The 23,994-nt window shown below is 48.2% G+C and overlaps 1 protein-coding gene across 4 annotated transcripts in view; it reads right to left on the bottom strand.

Moving 5' to 3' along the window:
• Positions 1-9,663, bottom strand: part of map3k15 (mitogen-activated protein kinase kinase kinase 15) — a 220,834-nt gene extending 211,171 nt beyond the window's left edge. For all 4 annotated transcript variants that reach the window (XR_011948699.1, XM_072514132.1, XM_072514133.1 and 1 more), the window contains exon 1: positions 9,164-9,663. Coding sequence is in view for 3 of the 4 variants with exons in the window: in XM_072514132.1 (XP_072370233.1) it covers positions 9,164-9,518 (355 nt within the window). In the remaining variant the exon portion in view is untranslated. The remainder of the gene's footprint in view (positions 1-9,163) is intronic.
• Between the last annotated feature and the right edge of the window lie 14,331 nt (positions 9,664-23,994).

The following is a 23,994-nucleotide window of genomic DNA, read 5'->3' as shown; positions in this document are numbered from 1 at the left end:
ACCCAGTGGAGTTTTATAAAAGGTTCTCTGGGATATTGGGGCCGGTGTTGATGAGGATGTTCAATGAGGCAAGGGAAAGAGGGGTGCTGCCCCCGATGATGTCACAGGCAACGATTTCGCTGATTCTGAAGCAGGACAAGAACCCGGAGCTGTGTGGGTCCTACAGGCCGATATCCCTGTTGAATGTGGCCGCCAAACTGCTGGCCAACATTTTGTCCTCCAGGATTGAGGATTGTGTTCCGGACATTATTGGGGAGGACCAGACGGGTTTGTTAAGGGTATGCAGTTGGTGGCCAATGTAAGAAGGTTGTTAAACGTGATCATGATACCCCTGGAAGGTAGGAAGGTGGAGGTAGTGATCGCAATGGATGCAGAAAAGGCTTTTGATCAGGTAGAATGGGATTATCTGTGGGAGGTACTGGGACGGCGGGGCTTTATTGACTGGGTCAGGTTGCTGTATCAGGCTCCTGAGGCAAGCGGAATGACGAATAGGACAACATGGGACTATTTTAGACTGCACCGGGGGATGAGACAGGGATGCCTCCTCTCCCCACTGATGTTCGCGCTAGCTATAGAGCCGTTGGCAATTGCTCTGAGAGCCTCAAGGGGCTGGAAGGGGCTGGTCTGGGGAGGGGGGTGGGGTGGGGGGTTGGAGCACAGAGTCTCGCTCTGTGCAGACTACCTGCTTCTGTATGTATCAGACCCATTAGAGGGGATGGAAGAAATCATGTGGACTCTGAGGGAATTTGGCCGGTTTTCGGGTATAAGCTAAATATGGGGAAAAGTGAGATGTTTGCGGGCCAGGCGAGGGGACAGGAGAGACGATTGGGGGAGCTGCCGTTTAGATTAGTAGGGGGAACCGAGGCATTCAGGTGGCACGGGAATGGGACCGGCTGCATAAATTAAATCTGTCCCGACTAGCAGACCAAATGAAGGACGATTTTCGGAAATGGGACGCACTTCCGTTGTCACTGGCTGGGAGGATGCAAAGGGTGAAGATGACGGTCCTCCCGAGATTCCTGTTCGTGTTTCAATGTCTCCCCATATTTATTCCGCGGTCCTTTTTTAAACGGGTTAACAAAGTGATCACTGGCTTTGTTTGGGCGGGCAAGGCCCTGCGGGTAAGGAAGGTAATGCTTGAGCGGAGTCGGGGAGAGGGCGGGCTGGCGCTGCCAAATTTTAGTAACTATTACTGGGCGGCAAATATAGCCATGATCAGGAAGTGGGTGGTGGCGGCCCTGAGTGTCTGGCGGCAATGGAGGAGACATGCGGGAGCAGAGGGAGCATAGGTCTGGTCCCCAATTTGTAATAATCACCGGTTTGCCCCGGGAAGTATGGATGGGGGGTTCCGGATATGGCGAAGAGCAGGGATTGAGAGGATGGGACATATGTTACAGAGGGGAGCTTTCCGAGTAGGAGGGCGCTGGAAGAGAAGTTTGGGTTGGCGAGTGGAAACAAATTCAGGTATCTCCAGGTGCGGGACTTCCTACGTAAACAGGTGTCAACCTTCCCACTCCTACCGCTAAGGGGGATTCAGGACAGGGTAGTTTCCAGAGGGTGGGTAGAAGAAGGGAGCGTCTCTGACATTTACAAGGAACTTATAGGGTCAGAGGAGACTCAGACAGAGGAGCTGAAGCGCAAGTGGGAGGAGGAGCTGGGAGGAGAAATAGATGATGGTCTATGAGCGGACGCGTTGAGTAGAGTCACCGCATCTGGAACATGTGCCAGGCTCAGCCTGATACAATTATAGGTCGTTCATCGGGCTAACATGACAGTGGCCCGGATGAGCAGATTCTTTGGGGTGGAAGACAGGTGTGCAAAATGTGCGGGAGGACCAGCGAACCATGTCCACATGTTCTGGACATGTCCGAATCTTAGGGGATTTTGGCAGGGGTTTGCAGATGTCATGTCAACGGTGTTAAAAACAAGGGTGGCGCTGAGTCCAGAGGTGGCGATTTTCGGGGTGTCGGAAGACCCGGGAATCCAGGAGGAGAAAGAGGCAGATGTTCTGGCCTTTGCTTCCCAGGTAGCTCGGAGACGGATACCATTAGCTTGGAGGGACTGAAAGCCCCCGAAGTCGGAGACCTGGCTATCGGAGATGGCTAGCTTTCTCTGTTTGGAGAAAATCAAGTTCGCCTTGAGAGGGTCACTGTTAGGGTTTGCCCGGAGGTGGCAACCGTTCATCGACTCCTTCATGGAAAATTAATCGTCAGCATAAGGGGTTAGTTTAGCTTAGAGTAGGGGATTAATAAAGGTGGGACCTGTAAGGGAGGGAGACGGCTTTTGCACTATGTTTATAGTTTCATGTACATTGTTTATTTTGTTGTTGTTACAATACCAAAAATACCTCAATAAAATGTTTATTAAAAAAAAAATTATGAATCCACTCAGTTTAAGGGTAATTAGGGATGGGCAACAAATGCTGGCCACACCAATGGTGCCCACATCCCAGGAAAGAATGAAGAGAGAAAAACCTCTCAGCATTTCAGATTCAAAATGAGTGAGTTAGGATATTAGAGAAATGATACATGGGGATAGAGGGTGAAAGGGAGAAGTGAGCATGTGATTTGTCTGGGTATTAACACCATCTTATTTAAGTGCTGGTGACCGACAAGCACAAATTGCAATTCCTGGCACCTAATCCAATCAAAATATTTTCTTCCTTCCAGCACTATTCATGTAATTTGGACTCCTCAAATTCTTCGTTTGTGCTCCTTGTAAAATACAGGGACTGGTGAGTCTAATAGCTAACAATGCACCCCTACACTGTTGAGGTGGTCACTGAAAATAGTGCAGTCTCTCCTCCATATACTTCTGAATTTTCTTTATGCTGACAGACATGGTTCAGGCAAAAACTGTTTGTCCAATTAATGGGCAAGCTTAAGTTTATGCAGAAGTAAAATAAATCAGACAAAACATTAGTCTGCGTTCTCACCATCACCCTCTGGGTATCGAGCTTCTCCTAATGGAAGTGATTATTTGGAACCTCCGCACAACTCTCTCCCAATTTATTTCAATCTGTTCCAATGCCATTGCAAATTGGTTCTATACTAATACCAGATGAGTTCTGAGGCCACTCCAGATCAGTTCACAGCTCGGGCCTAAATGCCACTTCCCACTGAGACAAATGGAGCTATTTTTAATTACAGGCCCCTCTATTTAACTCATGTTACTGCAGTGACGTTGGAAGAAAGGAGACCCAACTTACTGAGTTCCTGCTGGATGGAAAGTATTTTTGGAAGTGATCGCATACATGTTACCATATTTTATTCAGATCTATGTTTGAACAGCAAGAGTGCAGAATTCAACTTGCGATTGTGCACATCACACCTCTAATTGAACCCAGAGCATCACATTTTCAGTAGAAGCCAATGTACTGGGCAAAATATGTGCATTAATTTATTTTCAACAAAATATATTTTACTTAAATTATCAAGGAAAAGAGGAGCTGGTTAAAGGATTGGGGAGCATGCAGGCGAGGAAGGCCCCGGGGCCGGATGGGTTCCCGGTTGAATTTTACAGGAAATATGTGGACCTGCTGGGCTCGTTGCTAGTGAGGACTTTTAATAAGGCGAGGGAGGGGGGACCTTGCCCCCGACAATGTCCAGGGAGCTGTTTTCTTTGATCTTGAAGCGGGACAAGGGTCCATTGCAATGTCATAGAGAAATTATCATAGAATTTACAGTGTAGAAGGAGGCCATTCGGCCCATCGAGTCTGCACCGGCTCTTGGAAAGAGCACCCTACCCAAGGTCAACACCGCCACCCTATCCCCATAACCCAGTAACCCCACCCAACACTAAGGGCAATTTTGGACACTAAGGGCAATTTATCATGGCCAATCCACCTAACCTGCACATCTTTGGACTGTGGGAGGAAACCGGAGCACCCGGAGGAAACCCACGCACACAAGGGGAGGATGTGCAGACTCCGCACAGACAGTGACCCAAGCTGGAATCGAACCTGGGACCCTGGAGCTGTGAAGCAATTGTGCTATCCACAAGGCTACCGTGCTGCCCTCTAATGTGGGTCGTATAGACCAATCTCGCTCCTCAATGTTGACGCTAAGTTGCTGGTGAAGGTGCTGGCTTCAAGAATTGAGGACTGTGTCCCAGGGGTGATTCATGAGGACCAGACGGGATTTGTGAAGGGTAGACAGCTAAATACAAATGTGCGGAGGCTCCTCAATGTGATTATGATGCCCTCGGTGGAGGGGGAAGCAGAGGTAGTGGCAGCTATGGACACGGAGAACGCCTTTGAGCGGGTGGAGTGGGAGTATCTTTGGGAAGTGTTGCGGAGGTTTGGGTTTGGGGAGGGGTTCATCAGTTGGGTCAGGCTGCTATATAGAGCCCCAGTGGCGAGTGTGGCTACGAACCGGCGGAGGTCGGAGTACTTTCAGCTGTACCGGGGGACGAGGCAGGGGTGCCCTTATCCCCCTTGTTGTTTGCACTGGCAATTGAGCCGCTGGCCATGGCACTGAGGGAGTCCAGGAAATGGAGGGGATTGGTCCGGGGGGGAGAGGAACACCGGGTGTCAATGTATGCCGATGAACTGTGGTTGTATGTTGCGGATCCAGTGGAGGGGATGGCGGAGGTCATGCGGATCCTTAGGGAGTTTGGGGACTTTTCGAGGTAGAAACTCAACATAGGGAAGAGTGAGCTCTTTGTGGTGCATTCAGGGGACCAGGGAAGGGGGATAGACGAGCTACCGCTGACGAGGGTGGAAAGGAGCTTTCGGTACCTAGGGATCCAAGTAGCTAGGAGTTGGCGGGCCCTGCACAAGCTCAATTTGACGCGGTTGGTGGAGCAGATGGAGGAGAATTTTAAAAGATGGGATATGCTGGCACTCTCACTAGCGGGTAGGGTGCAGTCGGTCAAAATGACGGTCCTCCCGAGGTTTCTCTTTGTGTTCCAGTGCCTTCCCATTTTGATCCCCAAGGCCTTTTTCAAACGGGTAAGCAAGAGCATCATGGGATTTGTGTGGGCGAATAAGACCCCGAGGGTGAAGAAAGTGTTTCTGGAGCGTAGCGGGGGGGGGGGGGGGGGGGGGGGGCTGGCGCTGCCGAATTTGTGTGGCTATTATTGGGCAGCCAATGTGGCGATGATCCGTAAGTGGGTAATTGAGGGAGAGGGGGCGGCGTGGAAGAGGCTAGAGATGGCGTCCTGTGTGGGCACGAGCCTGAGGGCGCTGGTGATGGCACCGCTGCCGCTTTCGCCGACAAGGTACACCACGAGTCTGGTGGTGGCGGCGACGCTGAAGATCTGGGGGCAGTGGAGGCAACACAGGGGCGAGGTGGGAGCCTCGGTTTGGTCCCCGATTTGGGAGAACCATCCGTTCATCCCGGGAAGGATGGATGGGGGCTTTCGGAGCTGGCATCGGGCAGGGATTAGAAGAATGGGGGGCCTGTTCATCGATGGGACGTTTGCGAGCCTAGGGTCGCTGGAGGAGAAGTTTGGGCTACCCCCAGGAAACGCTTTCAGGTACATGCAAGTAAGGACGTTTGTGAGGCGGCAGGTGAGGGAATTCCTGCTGCTTCCGGCACGTGGGATTCAGGACAGGGTGATTTTGGGTGTATGGGTTGGAGAAGGCAAGGTTTCTGCGATTTACCAGGAGCTGAAGGAAGAGGAGGAGGCCTCTGTGGAGGAGTTAAAGGGGCAAGTAGGAGGAAGAGTTTGGGGAGGAGATAGATGAGGGTCTGTGGGCTGATGCCCTGAGTAGGGTTAATTCTTCCTCCTCTTGCGCCAGGCTCAGCCTAATACAGTTCAAAGTTACTCACAGAGTGCATATGACAGGGGCGAGGTTGAGTAGGTTCTTTGGGGTGGAGGACAGATGTGGGAGGTGCTTGGGGAGCTCGGCAAATCACGTCCATATGTTCTGGTCGTGCCCGACGCTGGATGGGTTTTGGAGGGGCTTTGCGAGGACTGTGTCTAAGGTGGTGAATGCCCGGGTCAAGCCGAGCTGGGGATTGGCATTATTTTGGGTATCGGACGAGCCGGGAGTGCAGGAGGCGAAAGAGGCCGGTATTCTGGCCTTTGCGTCCCTGGTAGCCCGGCGGAGGATTTTGCTACTATGGAAAGGTGCGAAGCCCCCTAGTGTGGAAGCTTGGATCAATGACATGGCAGGGTTCATTAAGCTGGAGAGGATAAAGTTTGCCTTGCGCGGGTCTGTGCAAGGGTTCCTCAGGCGTGGCAACCGTTCCTAGACTATCTCGCGGAGTGTTAGGAGGAGGTCAGCAGCAGCAGCAACCCGGGGACGGAGGGGGTGGGGGGTGGGGAGGGAGGGGGGTTTCTTTTGGGGTGATGTTTGGGTGAAGGTGGGGGGTTTCCCTATTTGTGTTTTTAATTGTTATATGGGGGGTTATTATATATGGGGGAAATCCAATGTATAATTTCTGCTTGTTGTGTTCTTGTTTTTTTCTTTTTGTTGGGGGGGGGGGTTTTGTTGAAAAATTTGAATAAATATATATCTATTTTTCAAAAGTTATCAAGGAAAAAAATTGGTAGGCTAAATAGGACAGCTATTTATACTAGAAAGGCAGAAGCAGCAGTGAACAAATCATCAATAAACAAAATTGATGACAATGTAACAAGATAAAATGCTCTAAAGAATATTTGGAGGGATAAGGATATATGTCTTCAGACAAGTCAAGGAATAGATTTGTGGAATTAGAGTTATATGCAACCGGTGAGAGTATGGATATTATCGGTATCTTAAAACATGGTTGACGCAAAGGAGGACTAAAAATGCGCAAAGTGCATTTGAAATTAAAAACAGCTGCAAAATGTTGGATGACAAAGAAACAGAAGGAAGATCCCTGTAATGAAATCGGAATTCCCAGTAGCCAACAATGAATTGTACAAGATTTCAAGGTTTTATACTTTTACTGTAACACACAAACTAAAAGCAATATGGACTAAACATAAATCGAAAAGCAGATGCTGGAAATTTGAAATAAAGAAAAGGTTGGAAATGCTCAGCAAGTTATGGCAGCATCTGTGTAGAGAGTAACTGAGTTAGCATTACAGGTCTGTGACTTTTCATCATAACTACACAAACAACATATTTACATGTTCGTTCTAATTCCCATAATTATTTGTTGAGGAGGAATGAGTCTGAAGCTTTCCCATACCTTAAAACAGGTTTATTTCCAAGACATTAAAGTTAGACTCTCCCAGTTCTTCTCAGACACAGAGTGAATTGGTTTAAAAAATATTTGCAATGGTTCCCTAATCCTTCCCCGGTTGGGGACAGCTGTGCTTAATTGCCAAGTAAAGCAGGTTTCTATTGCAGCACAACTTCAAAATTAACAGCGTGTGTGTGTGTGTGTGTGTGCCAGCACTGAGCAGGCTGTTCAGTGGCTGCACAAATGTGTCTGCCTGTCTGTCGGTCTTTCATCTGTCCTTGTTCTGATGGTTGGTCCCACTGTGAACAATCTTTGTCCACTGGTTTCTATCCTCTGCTGCCCTCACTGCCTGTCCCATAGAGAGGCCAGTCCACTTTCTGATGTTATCCATCCATACCATCCTGATCTTCTTTGTGCACATTTTCCAGGTTTTTTTCCTTGCATTATTTCTTTTTCCAACACTCCCGTCCTGGTCACATCACATGTCAAAAATAATATCAGTAGGGGGTGCATAATCTTGAGAAGCTAGCACAAGTTCAAGCTAGCCTGTGCTACTTAAAGTGAGTGTGCACCTCTTAAAGAGGGGGCTGCAGTAGCTGCTGAAATTCATTGCAGAAGTGACTTGGACTTGGTAATGACCTAGGGCTGGCACAACATGGCAGAGAGCAGATTCCAAGGTTCTCTGACACAGCACTGCAGGCTGTGGTGCAGGTGTTGGAGAGGGAGGGATAGGTGTGAAGAGTGGTGGGTGTGTGGGGATAGGCATGGCTGTGTGTCTTCACACCATTGGGGGAGATGGTGCACACACCATAGAAGGGACCATGACTGAGGCTGTGGTCAGTGGCAGGGCCAAAAGCAGTAACGATCCTGGTTTGTTCATACCTAATCCTCCTTCGCACATCCCCCTCTTCCTGTAACCTCTTCTAATTTACAAACTGCAGACAGTATATTCATGCACCCCAACCTCTCCCACCTCACCCCCCCCCCCCCCCCCACCACCACTTTAAACACTTCTCCCTCCCCGTCTCCCTTCTTTCCATCAATGCAGCTCTATTTTTGTTTCTTTCTCTTTTCAGATGCCCAAGAATGGGAACACAGCCGGGTAGTGATGCCGGAATGTGAAGTGCAAGGGGTACCTGATGTTGATGATGAACAAATGTTGTCGCTCAATCTCACACTCTCAGCCACCAATTCAGATACTGGAACACATCGTACAGGGTATTATAGAGGTTGGAACTGCAAGTGGGTGAGACACGAACTCAAATGGCCTACAGCAGGACAGATGGGACGTCTCATTTCATTTCATTTTTCCATTTTCACACATGTGCCTCTCCCAGGAGGGTGTCTCACATGAAGTTCTACTGCAGAGAGCTCAGATGAAGACATTGAAGGGGTGGCATACTGAAGGGCAGGTACAATGCAAATCGTGTTGGATTGACAGCCTGCGAGAAAGGCTGATGACACTGTCAGGGAGCATGGAAAGAATGCAAGGCGGGAAGAAACAGGAAAAGGCCGTACAGCCCCATGAGCCTACTCCATCATTGAACACAATCATGGGTGACCTGCTCAGAGCCTCCACTATCTGATCTCTTCCCCTTATAGTTCCCTGACGTTTCAACAATCTGTCTCCCTCAGCTTTGAATATATTCAGTGAGAGATGAATATTGCATGGAGCACTTGGCACACACTGCTCTTTTCTTGAAATAGTGCTATGGGATCTTTCACATTCACCTGAGACCATTTGGGGCCTGGGTTTAACATGCCATCTAAAAGAGAGCACCTCTGACAGTGCAGCACACCCTCAGTGGTTAGATTTGGGGGTTCAACTTTCTTAAGCGGGACTTGAACCCACATCCCCCTGAATCAGGTACAAGAGCTCTGGTGGGCTTTTTCAATTAAAAGGGGTTAATAATAAATAAATTATTTGTTTTAAAAGTTCATTGTTTTTCAGTGAAAAGGTTAATAGCAAGTATTTGAAAAGAAAGTTATGCACAACAGCTCCGATGGATTAATATCAAAATACTATCCCCCACCCCACTAACCTGCATTGTAAAAGAAATCGAGAACCGGGGTCTCCCCGAAGTCGAGCTTGCCGAAAGGGAGAGTGAGTAGGTGAGCGCCCTGGCCCCGGCAGGCTCGCTCCAGGCACTGCAGCGCTCCCCACTCGGTGCTGTGTGGCTTGGCTGTCTCATTGAGCACACAGACAGCCCGCAGGGAGCGGCAGCGGGCCACCGCCGAGATCACCGAGCACTCCTCCGAGCCGCTGCCAGCCGCCTGCCGCTGGCCGCCGGCCACAGCGCCCACCCTGCTGCCAGCCTGATCCCAGCACAGGCTCCCCTGGGCCAGCTCAGCACACCGCGACAGCGGCAGGGACCGGGACGAGCAGCTCCTGTTCATCCTTTCCCCAGTCGCTGGTTTTTGTCACTTGCTGAAGGCAGAACACTCAGCTTTCCGGGATAGGTTGTGTGTGTGACAGAGAGGGAGAGCCACCTCACTTTCTCTAAGTCGCCCCCACCTCTCCACCTTGTGCAGACACTCACACAATGAGTGCTGATCTGTAAACAGCTCGCTACTGGCACAAGGAGCATTGACATGTCAGTTCCCCACCCCCTGGCACCAGGGCGAACACCATTTAAACATCCATCTCTCTCAGAGAGCGGGGGAACTTGAACATAGACGTGGGGACTCAATGAGCAAAATAAAATCTGATTTTTGAATGGGAAAGATTGGTATTCCTCCTCCATGTGATCTAAGGTTGAGTTGGATAAGCATCTGGGAGGAAAATGCTGTGGTGAGATATGATCATTATTTAACTTTACATTAACCTAGATAGTGTCTAGTCCATTGATGCGACCATCAATTCACTTGAAGACACGTGGAGAAGTAAACCGTGGTTTTAATCAGCTTAGAACTGAGCCTGCCTGTGACCGGTACAACACTGAAGGCGGCCCCGCAGGTCAGCAGCTCCTATACTTCCTGTAAAGGGGGTGGAGCCACGGGCGGAGCCCGTACATGCCCCAACATATCCCCTGTGGGTGAAGCCACACAATGGCCCATAGGTAGAGCCCACAGGGTTAATAAAATAACACAGTGCACTGGTGAATTATCAGTAATTATACATTCACCACATTCACCCCCTGTTTAAAAAATGAAGTCCGGCGGGGGTGACGGGCTCATAGGTTCAGTCGGTCCGGTGCCCGGATCGTACGTTGCGATCGCCGAAGCACTGGTGTTGCAGCCGCTTCGGGTGGCTGTGGAAGTGGGTCCGGTGCAGGCACAGTCATGGACTCCGGGAGCGGCTCTTCCTGAGCTTCATTCCTGTGGACCGGTGCGGTGGGTGGGAGGGAGCGCGGGAAACATATAGGGGTGGGGGCGCTGAACATGGGAGGTTGGACGGGGCATAGTGTGGGGGATGCAGTAGTGGGAGTGGTGTTGGAGTCTGCGGGCGCCAGGTCCCAGAGGGAGACGGTATCTTGCCGGCCATCGTGGTGTTCGACGTACGCATAGTGTGGGTTGCAGTGCAGGAGCTGGACCCTCTTTACCATGGGGTCGGTCTTATGGCTCCAAACATGTTTTCGGAGGAGGACTGGACCCGGTGTCATCAGCCAGGGCGGAAGCGAGGCCCCTAAGGTAGCTCCCCTAGGGAAAACAAACAAACGGTCATGAGGAGTCTGGTTTGTGGCCGTGCAAAGGAGAGACCTAATAGAGTGGAGCGCATCGGGGAGGACCTCCTGCCAGTGAGAAACTGGGAGATTCCTGGACCGCAGGGTCAGTAGGACGGTCTTCTAGACCGTCGCGTTCTCCCTCTCCACCTGCCCGTTTCCCCTGGGGTTATAACTGGTAGTCCTGCTCGAGGCGATGCCCTTACTGAGCAGGTACTGATGCAGTTCATCGCTCATGAACGACGAGCCCCTGTCGCTGTGGACATAACTGGGGAAACCAAATAGGGTGAAGACACTATGCAGGGCTTTAATGACAGTGGGGGTGGTCATATCAGGGCAGGGGATGGCGAACAGGAAGCGGGAGAACTCGTCTATGATGTTCAGGAAGTACGTGTTGCGGTTATTGGAGGGGGGGGGGGAGCCCTTTGAAATCGATACTGAGGCGTTCAAAGGGCCCGGATGCTTTTACCAGGTGGGCCTTGTCTGGTCGATAGAAGTGCGGTTTACACTCCGCACAGATTAGGCAGTCCCTGGCCATGTCTCTGACCTCCTCGGTGGAGTAGGGCAGGTTGCGGGCCTTGATGTAATGGGCGAGCTGGGTGACCCCCGGGTGGCAGAGGTCATCGTGGATAGCCCGTAGTCGGTCATCTTGCGCGCTGACGCACGTGCCGTGGGACAGGGCATCTGGGGGCTCATTGAGCTTCCCAGGACGATATACTATATCGTAATTATAGGTGGAGAGTTCGATCCTCCACCTCAAGATCTTATCATTCCTGATCTTGCCCCGCTGCGTATTGTCAAACATGAGGGCAACCGATCGTTGGTCGGTGACGAGGGTAAACCTCCTACCAGCGAGGTAGTGCCTCCAGTGCCGCACGGCTTCCACGATGGCTTGGGCTTCTTTTTTGACCAAGGACTGTCGAATTTCAGAGGTGGTGAGGGTGCGTGAAAAAAACGCTACCGGTCTGCCTGCTTGGTTGAGGGTGGCGGCGAGAGCGACCTCTGAGGCGTCGCTCTCCACCTGGAAGGCGATGTCCACCTTGATGCAGTTGAAAGCCTGGTGGGCCTCGGCTGCCGGTGGAAAGAGGGTGGCCTTAAATAGTGGGCGGGCTTTGTCCGCATACTGGGGGACCCACTGGGCGTAATCGGAGAAAAATCCAAGGCACCTCTTCAGGGCCTTGGGTCAGTGAGGGAGAGGGAGTTGTAGGAGGGGGCGCATACAGTCAGGGTCGGGCCCTAGGATCCTGTTTTCCACGACGTAGCCGAGGATGGCTAGCCTGGTTGTGCGTAAAATGCATTTCTCCTTGTTGTAGGTGAGGTTGAGTCTTTGGGCGGTTTGGAGAAATCGGTGGAGGTTGGCGTCGTGGTCCTGCTGATCATGGTCGCAGATGGTGAAATTGTCCAAGTATGGAAACGTGGCCCGCAGCCTGTACTGGTCCACCATTCGGTCCATCGCTCATTGGAACACCAAAACCCGTTCGTGACGCCAAAGGGGACCCGGAGGAAATGGAAAAGGCGGCCGTCTGCCTCAAACGCCGTGTAGTGGCGGTCCTCCGGGTGGATTGGGAGCTGGAGTTTGCAGACTTCAGATCCACCGTGGAGAACACGCTGTAGTGCGTGATCTGATTTACAATGTCTGCAATCCCAGGGGGTACGCATCGAGTTGCGTAAACAGGTTAATGGTCTGGCTGTAATCAACCACCATCCGGAACTTTTCCCCGGTCTTGACGACCACCACCTGAGCTCTCCAGGGGCTATTGCTGGCCTCGATGACCCCCTCCCGCAAGAGACGCTGAACCTCGGACCTAATGAACGTCCTGTCCTGCATGCTACACTGCCTGCTTCTGATGGCTACTGGCTTGCAATCGGCGGTGAGGTTTGCGAAGGGGGGGGGGGGGGCGATTTTTAGGGTCGCGGGGCTTCATATGGTGAGCGGGGGCAGGGGCCCCCCGAACTTAAGAGTTAGGCTCCTAAGGTTGCCCTGGAAGTCGAGTCCCAAAAGGAGAGGAGCGCAGATGTCTGGGAGCACGTATAGTTGAAAATTAGCGTACTCAGCGCCCTGTATCGCTCAGGTTGCAGTCGTTCACCCTTGGATTTGCACCGAGTGCGACCCAGAGGCGAGGGATATGGTTTGTTGCGTCGGGAATATTGGGAGGGAGCAGCGTCTTACCATGTCCAGGTGAATGAAGCTCTCTGTGCTCCCGGAGTCGAAAAGGTAAGGTGTCTCGTACCCATTAACCTGGACGGCCATCATGGAGCTCTGGAGATGCTTAGGTCGCGACTGGTCCAGGGTGACCGCGCTGAGGTGTGGGTAGCCGGCGGTGTGATCGGAGGTGCTGGGGTGGCCCTGCAATGGCTGTCCGTGTAGGTCGTCCGCGTCGAGCGGCGTAGCAGATGGCGGCCAAGATGGCGGCCCCCGTTGGTCGAGCGTGGTGAGCGGTGAGAAAGATGGCATCCAAGATGGCGACCCCCATGAGTTGCACATGGTATGCGGAGGCGGAGTCGGCAGACACGCTTCCACCTTGCGGGGTCTGCGGGCCTGTAAGTCTGTGGATCAGGTCTGTGAGTTCGAGTTCTTAGACCTAGCCAGGCAGACCTTGGTATAGTGTCCTTTTCACCCGCAGCTGCTGCAGTTCGTGTTGCGGGCCGGGCAATGCAGTCGGGGGTGTCGGGACTTGCCGCAAAAGTAGCAGGGTAGCCCCCCATGATGGACGGGTAGCCGCGCGGCACAGGCCTGGGGTAGTCTCGGGTCGGGGGCCCACGAGGGGGTCGCGTGATCGGCCGGGAACACAGAGTAAGGCTCAGAAAAGTGGCCTCCAGAGAGGTAGCCAGTTTTACCGTGTCGTCCAGGCCCAGGGCCCCTTTTTCGAGCAGGCGCTGTCTCACATAGGTCGATCGGACCCCCGCCACCTAAACGTCTCGGACGGCGAGCTCCATGTGCTGAGTGGCTGTAACAGCCTGGTAGTTACAGTTGCGCGCGAGGGCTTTGAGGTCGCGTAGGTAATCATCTAGTGACTCCCTGGGGCGTTGGCGGCGAGTGGGGAAGACGTGTCGCGCATATACCTTGTTCACAGGCCGCACATAGAGGCGTTCGAGTAGTGCCAGGGCCTCTGTATAGGAAGCGGCTTCGTCGAGCTGGACAGAAATGCGATGGCTCACCCGTGTGTGGAGGAGGCTCAGCTTCTGTTCGTCAGTGACGGATGGCGTAGACGACGTGGCGAGATAGGCCTTGAAGCATCGAAGCCAATGTGAAAAATGTATTTAGCCTCCGCGGCCTGTGGATCGAGTTCCAGTCTGTCAGGTTTGAGGGCGATTCCATAGTAGTATTTTTATCTGATTAAGTTGATGCGACCATCAATTCACTCGAAGACACGTGGAGAAGTAAATCGTGGTTTTAATCAGCTTAGAACTGAGCCTGCCTGTGACCGGTACAACACTGAAGGCGGCCCCGCAGGTCAGCAGCTCTTACACTTCCTGTAAAGGGGGTGGAGCCACGGGCGGAGCCCGTACATGCCCCAACATATCCCCTGTGGGTGAAGCCACACAATGGCCCATAGGTAGAGCCCACAGAGTTAATAACATAACACAGTGCACTGGTGAATTATCAGTAATTATACATTCACCACATCCATGGCAGTGGATTTTGCAGGAAATCTGCCTGAATCCTTGTGGAGATGGTTTGAGGAAGGACACTAGCTTTTGTCTGACACAGCAGCACTTGACATTTGAATCTGGGGGGTGCAGCAGAGGCTTTGCTGATGGAATTTCTCCTGCAATTTTATGTGTGGCTGATATGAGTCCAGGTCTCACTGCAGCATAGGAGTGTGGTGACAACAATTGTCCTTTGCGCTGGAACTTTTGTTAACTTGCTGCAGTGGTATCTCCCCCACTAGGTCTTGTTTCCTCTTCTCTCAGCTCTCACATGGCCTGCATTGCAGGGAAGGACAATGAATACACGTCGAAGATACTCTGAAACACTCCTTGAAGTACGGCAGCATTGGCATTATTGACTGAGAGGAGCTTGAGCAGTGGGGAGAAGGAAGCAAATCCTGCATCCCAGATGCTGCCATCTCTTACGATATCCTACCCCGTGTGCCCAAATCCCGCGGGATTGGAGAATCCCACTCCTGATCTTTTCCTCAGTGGTGTTTGCTTCTCCTTCTCACAACAATTCTCTTTGTTTCTCTTTCTTCCTGATTGCTTTTTCTTTGTGTCTGCACTTGTGCGCTGATCGCCTTTACCCTCCAGATCCTCTCTTTGTAACTCTCCTTTGTATCTGTCAGTTACGTGACTTCTTTCTTCATTTCCAGTTGGCACTGCTTCCAAATCAAGGATCATCAGGTCAGTGATCAGCATTTCTTACTATCTAAGAAATTTACAATTGATTCCTTAAATAATTCAAGCTCCTAAAGCTTGTTTTCAAACATTCTTAAAAAATCTACAGATTCCACAGACTTTAAAAACAAATATATATATTCTGTCTGGTCCCACACAGAGTGTATCTCCCAATTGTATTAATTAACCAAACAGCATCCATTTGAACTCTGCTGATTTCAAAACGTAGCAATGTTCCTACTTGTAACAGTGATGTCAGAGTTCAACAAATTCTAATAGGATTTAAAATGTGAACAGAAAGGGCTAAAGGGAGAAAGGAAAAGTTGAAGAGTCAAGAGAGTGAAGGAGAGAGTGCAAGCAGATATATCAGACTGAATGAGGAAGAGTGAGAACTGAGGGGCGGGGAGTTGAGGAGGGGGAAAGAGAGAGAGAGACGTGCATATAAGAAAGTCTCATACAATGAGGCAGAACTATACAGGAACACACCCCCTAATCCTGTCAGTCGCCCTGATACTTATCCTCAATATTTGTCCCACTGTACCTGTAAAGTGCATTGAATGATGCATGCAGAAGAGTGAGGAGCAAAGCCCCAAGTACTAGAGAGCCTCAGTCCTAACTTTGATGTCGGCACAGAGAAGTCAGGAGTAGCCCAGCAGAAGAAAGAAAGTAGATTTAACAGAACCTGCAGTTATTGGCAGCACAGAGGGATACTGAAAAGGAGAGAAGGACTGAAAGAGAGTCAGTGAAATGCAGTGAAAACCAGCACAATAATACAGCTACATGTACAGAATTTGACAGGGGGAAAATCTGAGATTTGGACTGGCAGGGGGCAGGAGACCCAAACAAGGCAAAAATAAATTCCTGATATTTGTGCTGATAATCCTGAACAGCTCCGCCAAATCGGGAATTGTCACCACAATGTCGGACATTAAGAATTATCTGAGCACGGGTGGCATGGTGGCGCAGTGGTTAGCAATGCTGCCTCATGGCATCGAGGACTCAGGTTCAATCCAGCCCCGGGTCACTGTCTGTGTGGAGTTTGAATATTCTCCCCGTGTTTGCACGGGTCCCATCCCCACAACCCAAAGATGTGCAGGGTAGGTGGATTGGCCACGCTAAATTGCCCCTTAATTGAAAAAAAAAGAATTGGGTACTCTAAATTAAAAAAAAGAATTATCTGAGCACTTCAGGTATAAAAATAAAACTAAGTCCAGTTCTTTAATAATAATCGCTTATTTCCACAAAGAGGCTTCCACGAAGTTACTGTGAAAAGCCCCTAGTCGCCACATTCCAGCACCTGTTTGGAGAGGCCAGTACGGGAATTGAACCCACGCTGCTGGCCTTGCTCTGCATTACAAGCCAGTTGTTTAGCCCACTGTGTTAACTAGAATACCAGGAAGAAGGATATTGGATGAAAATGAGATGTATATGATGTAGTGTGAACCAAACTAGAGTGCGGTAGTTAGCATCACTGCAATGTGCAGAAGGTAATTCAGACACATTTTGAGTCAAGCAAGGCCCCAAAGGTTAGAACGTAACCTTATGGTGATACTTCCTGTTGCCCCACTTTCAAATGTCAGCTGGGGGCTTCAGATATCTTTCACTTGCATATTGAGCTTATTCATGAAGGCCCTGCCCGTCGACTGAGGTATGGTGACCCTCAAGTTCTATCACCACCAGTCAGCTCCCCCCCTCAAAGGGGAAAGCAGCCTATGGTCATCTAGGAATGTGGTGACTTTTTTTGTCCTCTTCGCTTTTTCCTTGAAACCTTCCCTCCATTCCATCTCCATTTCCTCTTAAGATGCGCCCTATCCAGATTCTCTGTCCCAAATCACGTTCAGCAAATCTTTTTGTTCGCTCATGCTCTTCAGCACTTCATCATTTGTTACTTTTTCATCATTTTCCTTCAAACCCACATGTCAAAATTATTTAACAACTCGGTCCCCTCTTTCCATAAGGTGTAAGTCCTGCATCCATACAAGTCAACATTTTAAATAAAACTCTTCACAAGTCACTTCTTGAGTTGCTTGTTCAGTTTTTCAGTTAGCAACAGCCTTTCCCATTTCTATCTTAGGCCTTACTTCTTTGTGGTGCCTTCGAGATGCAGATATTATGCTTCTCAAATACTTGAATCATTGCCCCTTTTCTAGTTCTTTCCCTTCAAAATATAGATTACTTGGTGAGTTTGAGATGTCCATCTCTTTGCTTTCACCAATATTCACTTTCATTCCAATATTCATGTCTGCTGTTGCTAGTCGCTATGTTAGTTCTTGCAATTCTTCTGTGCTTGCTACAAGTGCTTTGCCACCTGTAAATCTAACGGGTATTATTGCCTTCACCATCACCCTTTCTGCCCCCCCCCACCCGCCCCAGTCTTTACAGCAGAGTCCGTGTTTTCAAACGCTTCTTTATCATTGTTTCTGCCTAGATGTTGAAGAGGACCTACTAATAATCAGCATTCTTATTGCGACTCTTACTACTGTACAATATTCCATCACTCAAGTTTGGCACCCAGATCTCATGGGTAAGATATATTTATCTCCAACTGTGCCCTGAACTCTCTCTTCAACCAGTAATAATTCACTTCACGCGTTGCTGGGCTATTTATTGTCCCGAGAATTACTCCTTGTGAAATGCGAGATTGTAATATCTCCAAGCTTGTAAACGTTCCAGAGATAAACCCGGTGCAAATTCGTTAATTGGCATGTAACCTCTGCCATCCCATCCATTCTGCACTCCTCAACCAAGATATATCGGCCTTAATATAATTGAAGCGTTTAGGATGATAAAGATGGAGAGAGAAAATTTACTGTGTAGTCCTTCCGGTTGGTGAGCCCAGGACAAGGGGGCTTAACCTACAATTTAGATCTCGGCTGTTCAGGAATTATATCATTACATACGAATACGGCTTCACATGAAAGCTTGTGGGAATCTGGAATGCTCTTTCTCAGAAAACTGTTGAGGGTAAGTTGTAAATTGAAAATGTCACACCTGTGACTGGTAGTTTTTTCTCTTAAAGTTAGAGTAATAAGTGGATTAGAATGAAGAATAATGATTAACTTAGAATAGAATTAAGGAATATGGAACCAATGGAGTTGAGATATAGATCAGGGATGATCTCATTGAATGGCAGAGCAGATTTGAAATGAAATTAAATGAAAATCGCTTACTGTCACAAGTAGGCTTCAAATGGAGTTACTGTGAAAAGCCCCAAGTCGCCACATTCCAACGCCTGTCCGGGGAGGCTGGTACGGGAATTGAACCGCACTGCTGGCCTGCTCTGCTTTAAAAGCCAGCTATTTAGCCCTGTGCTAAAGATTTGAGAGATTGCACAGGCTACTCCTGCCTTAATATTCTGATGTGAAGCACCACTTCAGTGTTATTAAAATACCAGCGTACACATAGCAACTACACAAGAAGCAATTATTTTTCTACTCACACCAATCAGTGGTCCAAGTACAGCCCAGAGACCCAGGCACAAGTTACTTGTGCATGGAAAATATGAATGCAGTGTCTTCTGTAACTGACACCTGATGCGGCACAAGTAAAACATGTAGATCCTTCAGCCTTTCTGTTGTCACCCTTTGCCTCTCATAGGAACAAAGGGACATAGAAAAGGAGCAGAACCATTTAGCCCCTTGAGCTTGTTCTGTCATTGATCATGGCTGATCAATTACCTAATTCAATTTTTTATATTAATTCATGAAACATCGGCATCACCGGCTAAATCAGCATTTATTGTCCATCCCTAATTGAGAAGGTGATGCTGAGTTGCTTCTTGAACTGTTGCAATCCATGCGGTGTAGGTACACCCACAGTATTGTTAGGGACGGAGTTCCAGGATTTTGGCCCAGCGACAGTGAAGGAACGGCAACATATTTCCAAGTCACGATGCTGAGTGGCTTGGAGGTCTTCCCATGTGTCTGCTGCCCCTGTCCTTCTAGATGGTAGCAGCCGTGGGTTTGGAATGTGTTCTCGAAGGAATCTTGGTGAGTTCCTGCAGTGCATCTTGTAGATAGTACACACACCGACTGTGGGCGGTGGTGGAGAGAGTGAATGTTTGTGGATGGAATCCTATCAAGTAGGCTTCTGTGTGTCAATCTTCATGTGTATTTTTGGAGTTTTTCTAATCCAGGCAAGGGGGGGGTATTCCATCAGACTCCTGACTTGTGCCTTGTAGATGGTGGACAGACTTTGGGGAGTTGGGAGGTGAGTTACTCGCTGCAGGATTCCTAGCCTCTGACCTGCTCTCATAGCCACAATATTTGTATTGTAAGATTTTGATAATTCTACTAAGTTTTAAAATCTGTAATATCTATGGATTTTATTCTTTCACCACAGTTTAAAAATAAGTAGTTAAGTTTTGATTTTTTTGTTAGAAAATTAGCAGTCAATGTAGTTGGGGAATAAGAATGCAGTTGTTTGTGAAGAAACAATATTGTTTTGTTGCATTATGGTGGAACTCTTATGAGTCTTAATGGCCACAACACAATTAGGTGTTTGCTTTCAAATTAATTTGAAGGAATATCTAAAATCAGCCGTAACTTAAGATGACACTATGTTGAAACAAACCATGCATTGCTTGAATTGATCTATCCAGCAAAGGAAACCTTTGTTCACTGATATTATGTGAGCAAGTGGTCTTGACTGTTGATTTTAATAACTTTAATATGGCGCTTGGGTGAAAATATGTTGGCAAGAGAATATGATTTTATTAATGGCTTCTTTGTATCTGGAAGGAAATGTGTATTTGTTTGTGATGGAATGTGAACTTCTGGAGTTTATGATCCATAAAGAGTGTTTTTTGCAAAGCCGGGGGGACACCAGATGATTTGCATCCTATAGTCAACAGGAGGAGTGAATTTAGACCATCTCTAAAAAGGAAGGCGAAATGGTGGAGCTGGTAGATAAAAGCTAAGAAATTGAAATCCTTGTTCTCACAGTGATACCATGGCTTCTGGGGTCTATCTCTTCTGGGCACAGTTCAACATCACTTCAAAGATAATGTCATGTGAGAGTGCCTTTAAAAAATGGATGTGTAAGCAATGTAACTTTAAGAAAACAGTGATGTCAGAGAGTGGGTGGAGCTCAGCTCAGGTCAGCCATTTTGGCAGGTTTTTAGTTTCAGTTTAAAAAGCAGTGTGGTGTGTTTCCAGAGAGCTGCAAGTTTTGAAAAGAGCTGGGTGTGGGTCTGTGTTTTGCAGTGAACTGGATATCTGCCATGAAAGACTATCTCTGGATCATTTGGGTCATTTAAAGTAAAGCCTTTAACCTGATGTGATTTTGTTTAAAGGTGTTAAGTCTTTTGGAAGTTTGAAGGAACATTTTGAGGAGTTATTTACTGTTGCAATATTTTCTGAGTTATCTTTGAAGTAAGGGGTGTTAAGAGATACAATGTTTATTTAAGATGTTAAGTTGAGTTCATGGAATAAACAGTGTTTTGTGTTTAAAAACCCACGTGTCCATAATTGTAATCACACACCGAGGGAAAAAGCCGTGTGCTTGGAAAAGCAACAAATCCATTAAAGGGAGAGGTTGGTTGAACTCCAGATACATTTTGGGGTTCTGAAAACGTCTTGCCCATAACAATAAAGAAAAAAACAGAGACATTGTCTGTGCTGAAAACACCAAGAGTTCCTGGGATATTGAGAGATGAATAGCTTCTACGTTGTCTTCACTCCTTCTTCTTCAGTATATGTAAAACCTTGCTTAATAAATTTTACTTCATAAATACTAGTTATTCATACATTGTACGTCAAGCACAATTGAGGACCCCAGTGTAAAAATTAAAAATTCACACCTCAGAGCATTTCTTAATTAGAAGGGTTTTGTAACTTGAAACCCTAAACTTTACAGTACGGTTAGTCCAGTTCAGTTTCTGATGAATTGTAACCTCCAGAATGTTGATGGTGGGGGATTCAGTGATGGTGATGCCATTGAATGTCAAGGGGCAATAGTCAGATTCTCTCTTGTTGGAGATGGTCATTGCCTGGCACTTATTTGGTACAAATGTTACTATCACTTGTCAGCCCAGGCCTGGATATTAACCAGGTCTTGCTGCATATGGACATGGACTGCTTCAGTATCTGAGGAGTCACGAATGGTGCTGAACATTGTGCCGTCATCCACAAACATTCCCACTTCTGACCTTATGATGGAGGGAAGGTCATTGAGAAAGCAGCTGTAGGGGGTTGGGCCTAGATCACACCCTGGAGGAACACTTGCAGTGATATCCTGGAGCTGAGATGATTCATATCAAATCACTGCAATATCGTGATGATGGGGGAAAATCCCCAAATTACATCTGGAAATATCTGATATCAAACGAGACCTGTGGATTTAAAAAAATGGACATATAAGCCAAAGATGGCGGAGGATGTAAATTCAGGGGGGATTTTATGCCCTCATTTTTGGTGGGAAAGCCAGTGTGGCCGAAGAATGCAATAGGAGTCTCCAAATGGCTTAGATGCCAGAGGGATTTCCTGTTCCCATTGTACCCATCCCCCACCAATAGCACAATGGGTTTCCCACAATTAAAGGTCAGGAACTCCATCACCATACATTTAAGTATCATTAGTGGGCTTCCCCTCTGTATCGTTCCCCCATGTTAGAATTTCCCCTTCATGGCCAGCGTGATATGTTGGCATTGTTTACAACAGTTATGATATAATAATAATCTTTATTATTGCCACAAGTAGTCTTACATTAACACTGCAATGAAGTTACTGTGAAAAGCCCCTAGTCGCCACATTCCAGCACCTGTTCAGGTACACAACAGAGGGAGAACTCAGAATTCTCAGCTGGTACAGGAATTGAACCCACAATGTTGGCTTTGTTCTGCATCACAAACCAGCTGTCTAGCCCACTGAGCTAAACCAGCCCCTGGACAAACAGGGGCCGGGCTAACAGTTAAGTACAGACCCGGGGGAGAGGGAGGTCATGACCTGGTACGAAATGTAAAAACATATGGTGGGAAAAGCTGGCAGTGGAGCTGGCAGGCTACACACTGCTTTTCCCACCTGATTTCACACTTAGTCAGAAAATTATAAAATTCTGCCCTCTGTCACTGGCTGAATTCCTGGCAGGTGACACTATAAGAGAGAAAATGGAATCATGCCATGTTTCCAGCCAAAGTTACATCAAAAGCACAAAAGCCATCCAGAAACCTATTGCCATCTTCTGCGTAGGCAAATAGAGATAATGGGAGATGAGTATCATCTCAGCAAGAATGGCACAGTGGGCAATGTCTCAGATGGATTTGCGGTTTAGCCTGGCAAGAATATACAGAGACGGGGACAAATGCCAGCTGGGTCAGTCGTGGACGAGTGTTGGGGTGACAGAGGATGTGTGACACAACAGGAGAAAGCCAGTTAGCTGTGGACACCTCTGCCATGTTTTTGCAGGAACTCCCCCCTCTGATTGTTGAGTAGTCACCTGCTGAAGGAAGCGCGACAGGAATCACGACTGACAATGGCGGAAACATAACTCCCCGAACAGGCGCCGGAATGTGGCGACTAGGGGCTTTTCACAGTAACTTCATTTGAAGCCTACTTGTGACAATAAGCAATTTCTTCTTCTTCGAACATTTTGTCATCTACTCCTCAAGGACAAGTTAAGGACTGTTTTGTATACTTATTTTTTAATTACTTTGGACGCAGTTCCCATTTCTAATTCATGTGAATGCATTTGCACGGGTTTTTATCATTTTCTTACGTTTAACTCAAGAAAGCCTGGTTAAATTAAAAGATAAACATTAGGACTAAGAAAAAGCATCTGCAATGGAGGGGATCCTTTTTATATTAATCTTATTGCGACCAACAAATGGGGTTGAATAAAGAAGGGGAGCCAGTTCATTCCTCCTCACCTAGGAGGATATCAATTTTGGGGTAACCCAGCTAGAAGAATACAAATTGAGGGATCTTACCTGGGTTAACAAATTTGGGACACCTTGCCTGGGGACTAGTCATAACGACAACCATCCTCCTTTGTGCCAGGTATGACTCTAGCCAGTGGAGAACTTTCCCACGATTCCCATTGGCTCCAGTTTTGGGGAAGGGTGTGTAGATAGCCTGGGTTGCATTGAGATCCAAAAAGACGAGGTGTTGGGTGTCTTGAAAAATATTAAGGTAGATAAGTCCCCAGGGCCTGATGGGATCTACCCCAGAATACTGAAGGAGGTTGGAGAGGAAATTGCTGAGGCCTTGTCAGAAATCTTTGGATCCTCATTGTCTTCAGGTGATGTCCCGGAGGACTGGAGAATAGCCAATGTTGTTCCTTTGTTTAAAAAGGGTAGCAAGGATAATCCAGGAAACTACAGGCTGGTGAGCCTTACGTCAGTGGTAGGGAAATTACTGGAGAGAATTCTTTGAGACAGGATCTACTCCTATTTGGAAGCAAATGGACGTATTAGCGAGAGGCAGCATGGTTTCGTGTCTCACTAACTTGATAGAGTTTTTCGAAGAGGTCACAAAGATGATTGATGCAGGTAGGGCAGTGGATGTTGTCTATATGGACTTCAGTAAGGCCTTTGACAAGGTCCCTCATGGTAGACTAGTACAAAAGGTGAAGTCACACGGGATCAGGGGTGAGCTGGCAAGATGGATACAGAACTGGCTAGGTCATAGAAGACAGAGAGTAGCAATGGAAGGGTGCTTTTCTAATTGGAGGGCTGTGACTAGTGGTGTTCCGCAGGGATCAGTGCTGGGACCTTTGCTGTTCGGAGTATATATAAATGATTTGGAGGAAAATGTAACTGGTCTGATTAGTAAGTTTGCAGACGACACAAAGGTTGGTGGAATTGCGGATAGCGATGAGGACTGTCAGAGGATACAGCAGGATTTAGATTGTTTGGAGACTTGGGCGGAGAGATGGCAGAT

Source organism: Scyliorhinus torazame, chromosome 8, assembly GCF_047496885.1.
Source record: "Scyliorhinus torazame isolate Kashiwa2021f chromosome 8, sScyTor2.1, whole genome shotgun sequence".
Taxonomy (NCBI): domain Eukaryota; kingdom Metazoa; phylum Chordata; class Chondrichthyes; order Carcharhiniformes; family Scyliorhinidae; genus Scyliorhinus; species Scyliorhinus torazame.
Note: the sequence above shows the minus strand (reverse complement) of the source record. Positions and strands in the feature narration are given on the sequence as shown.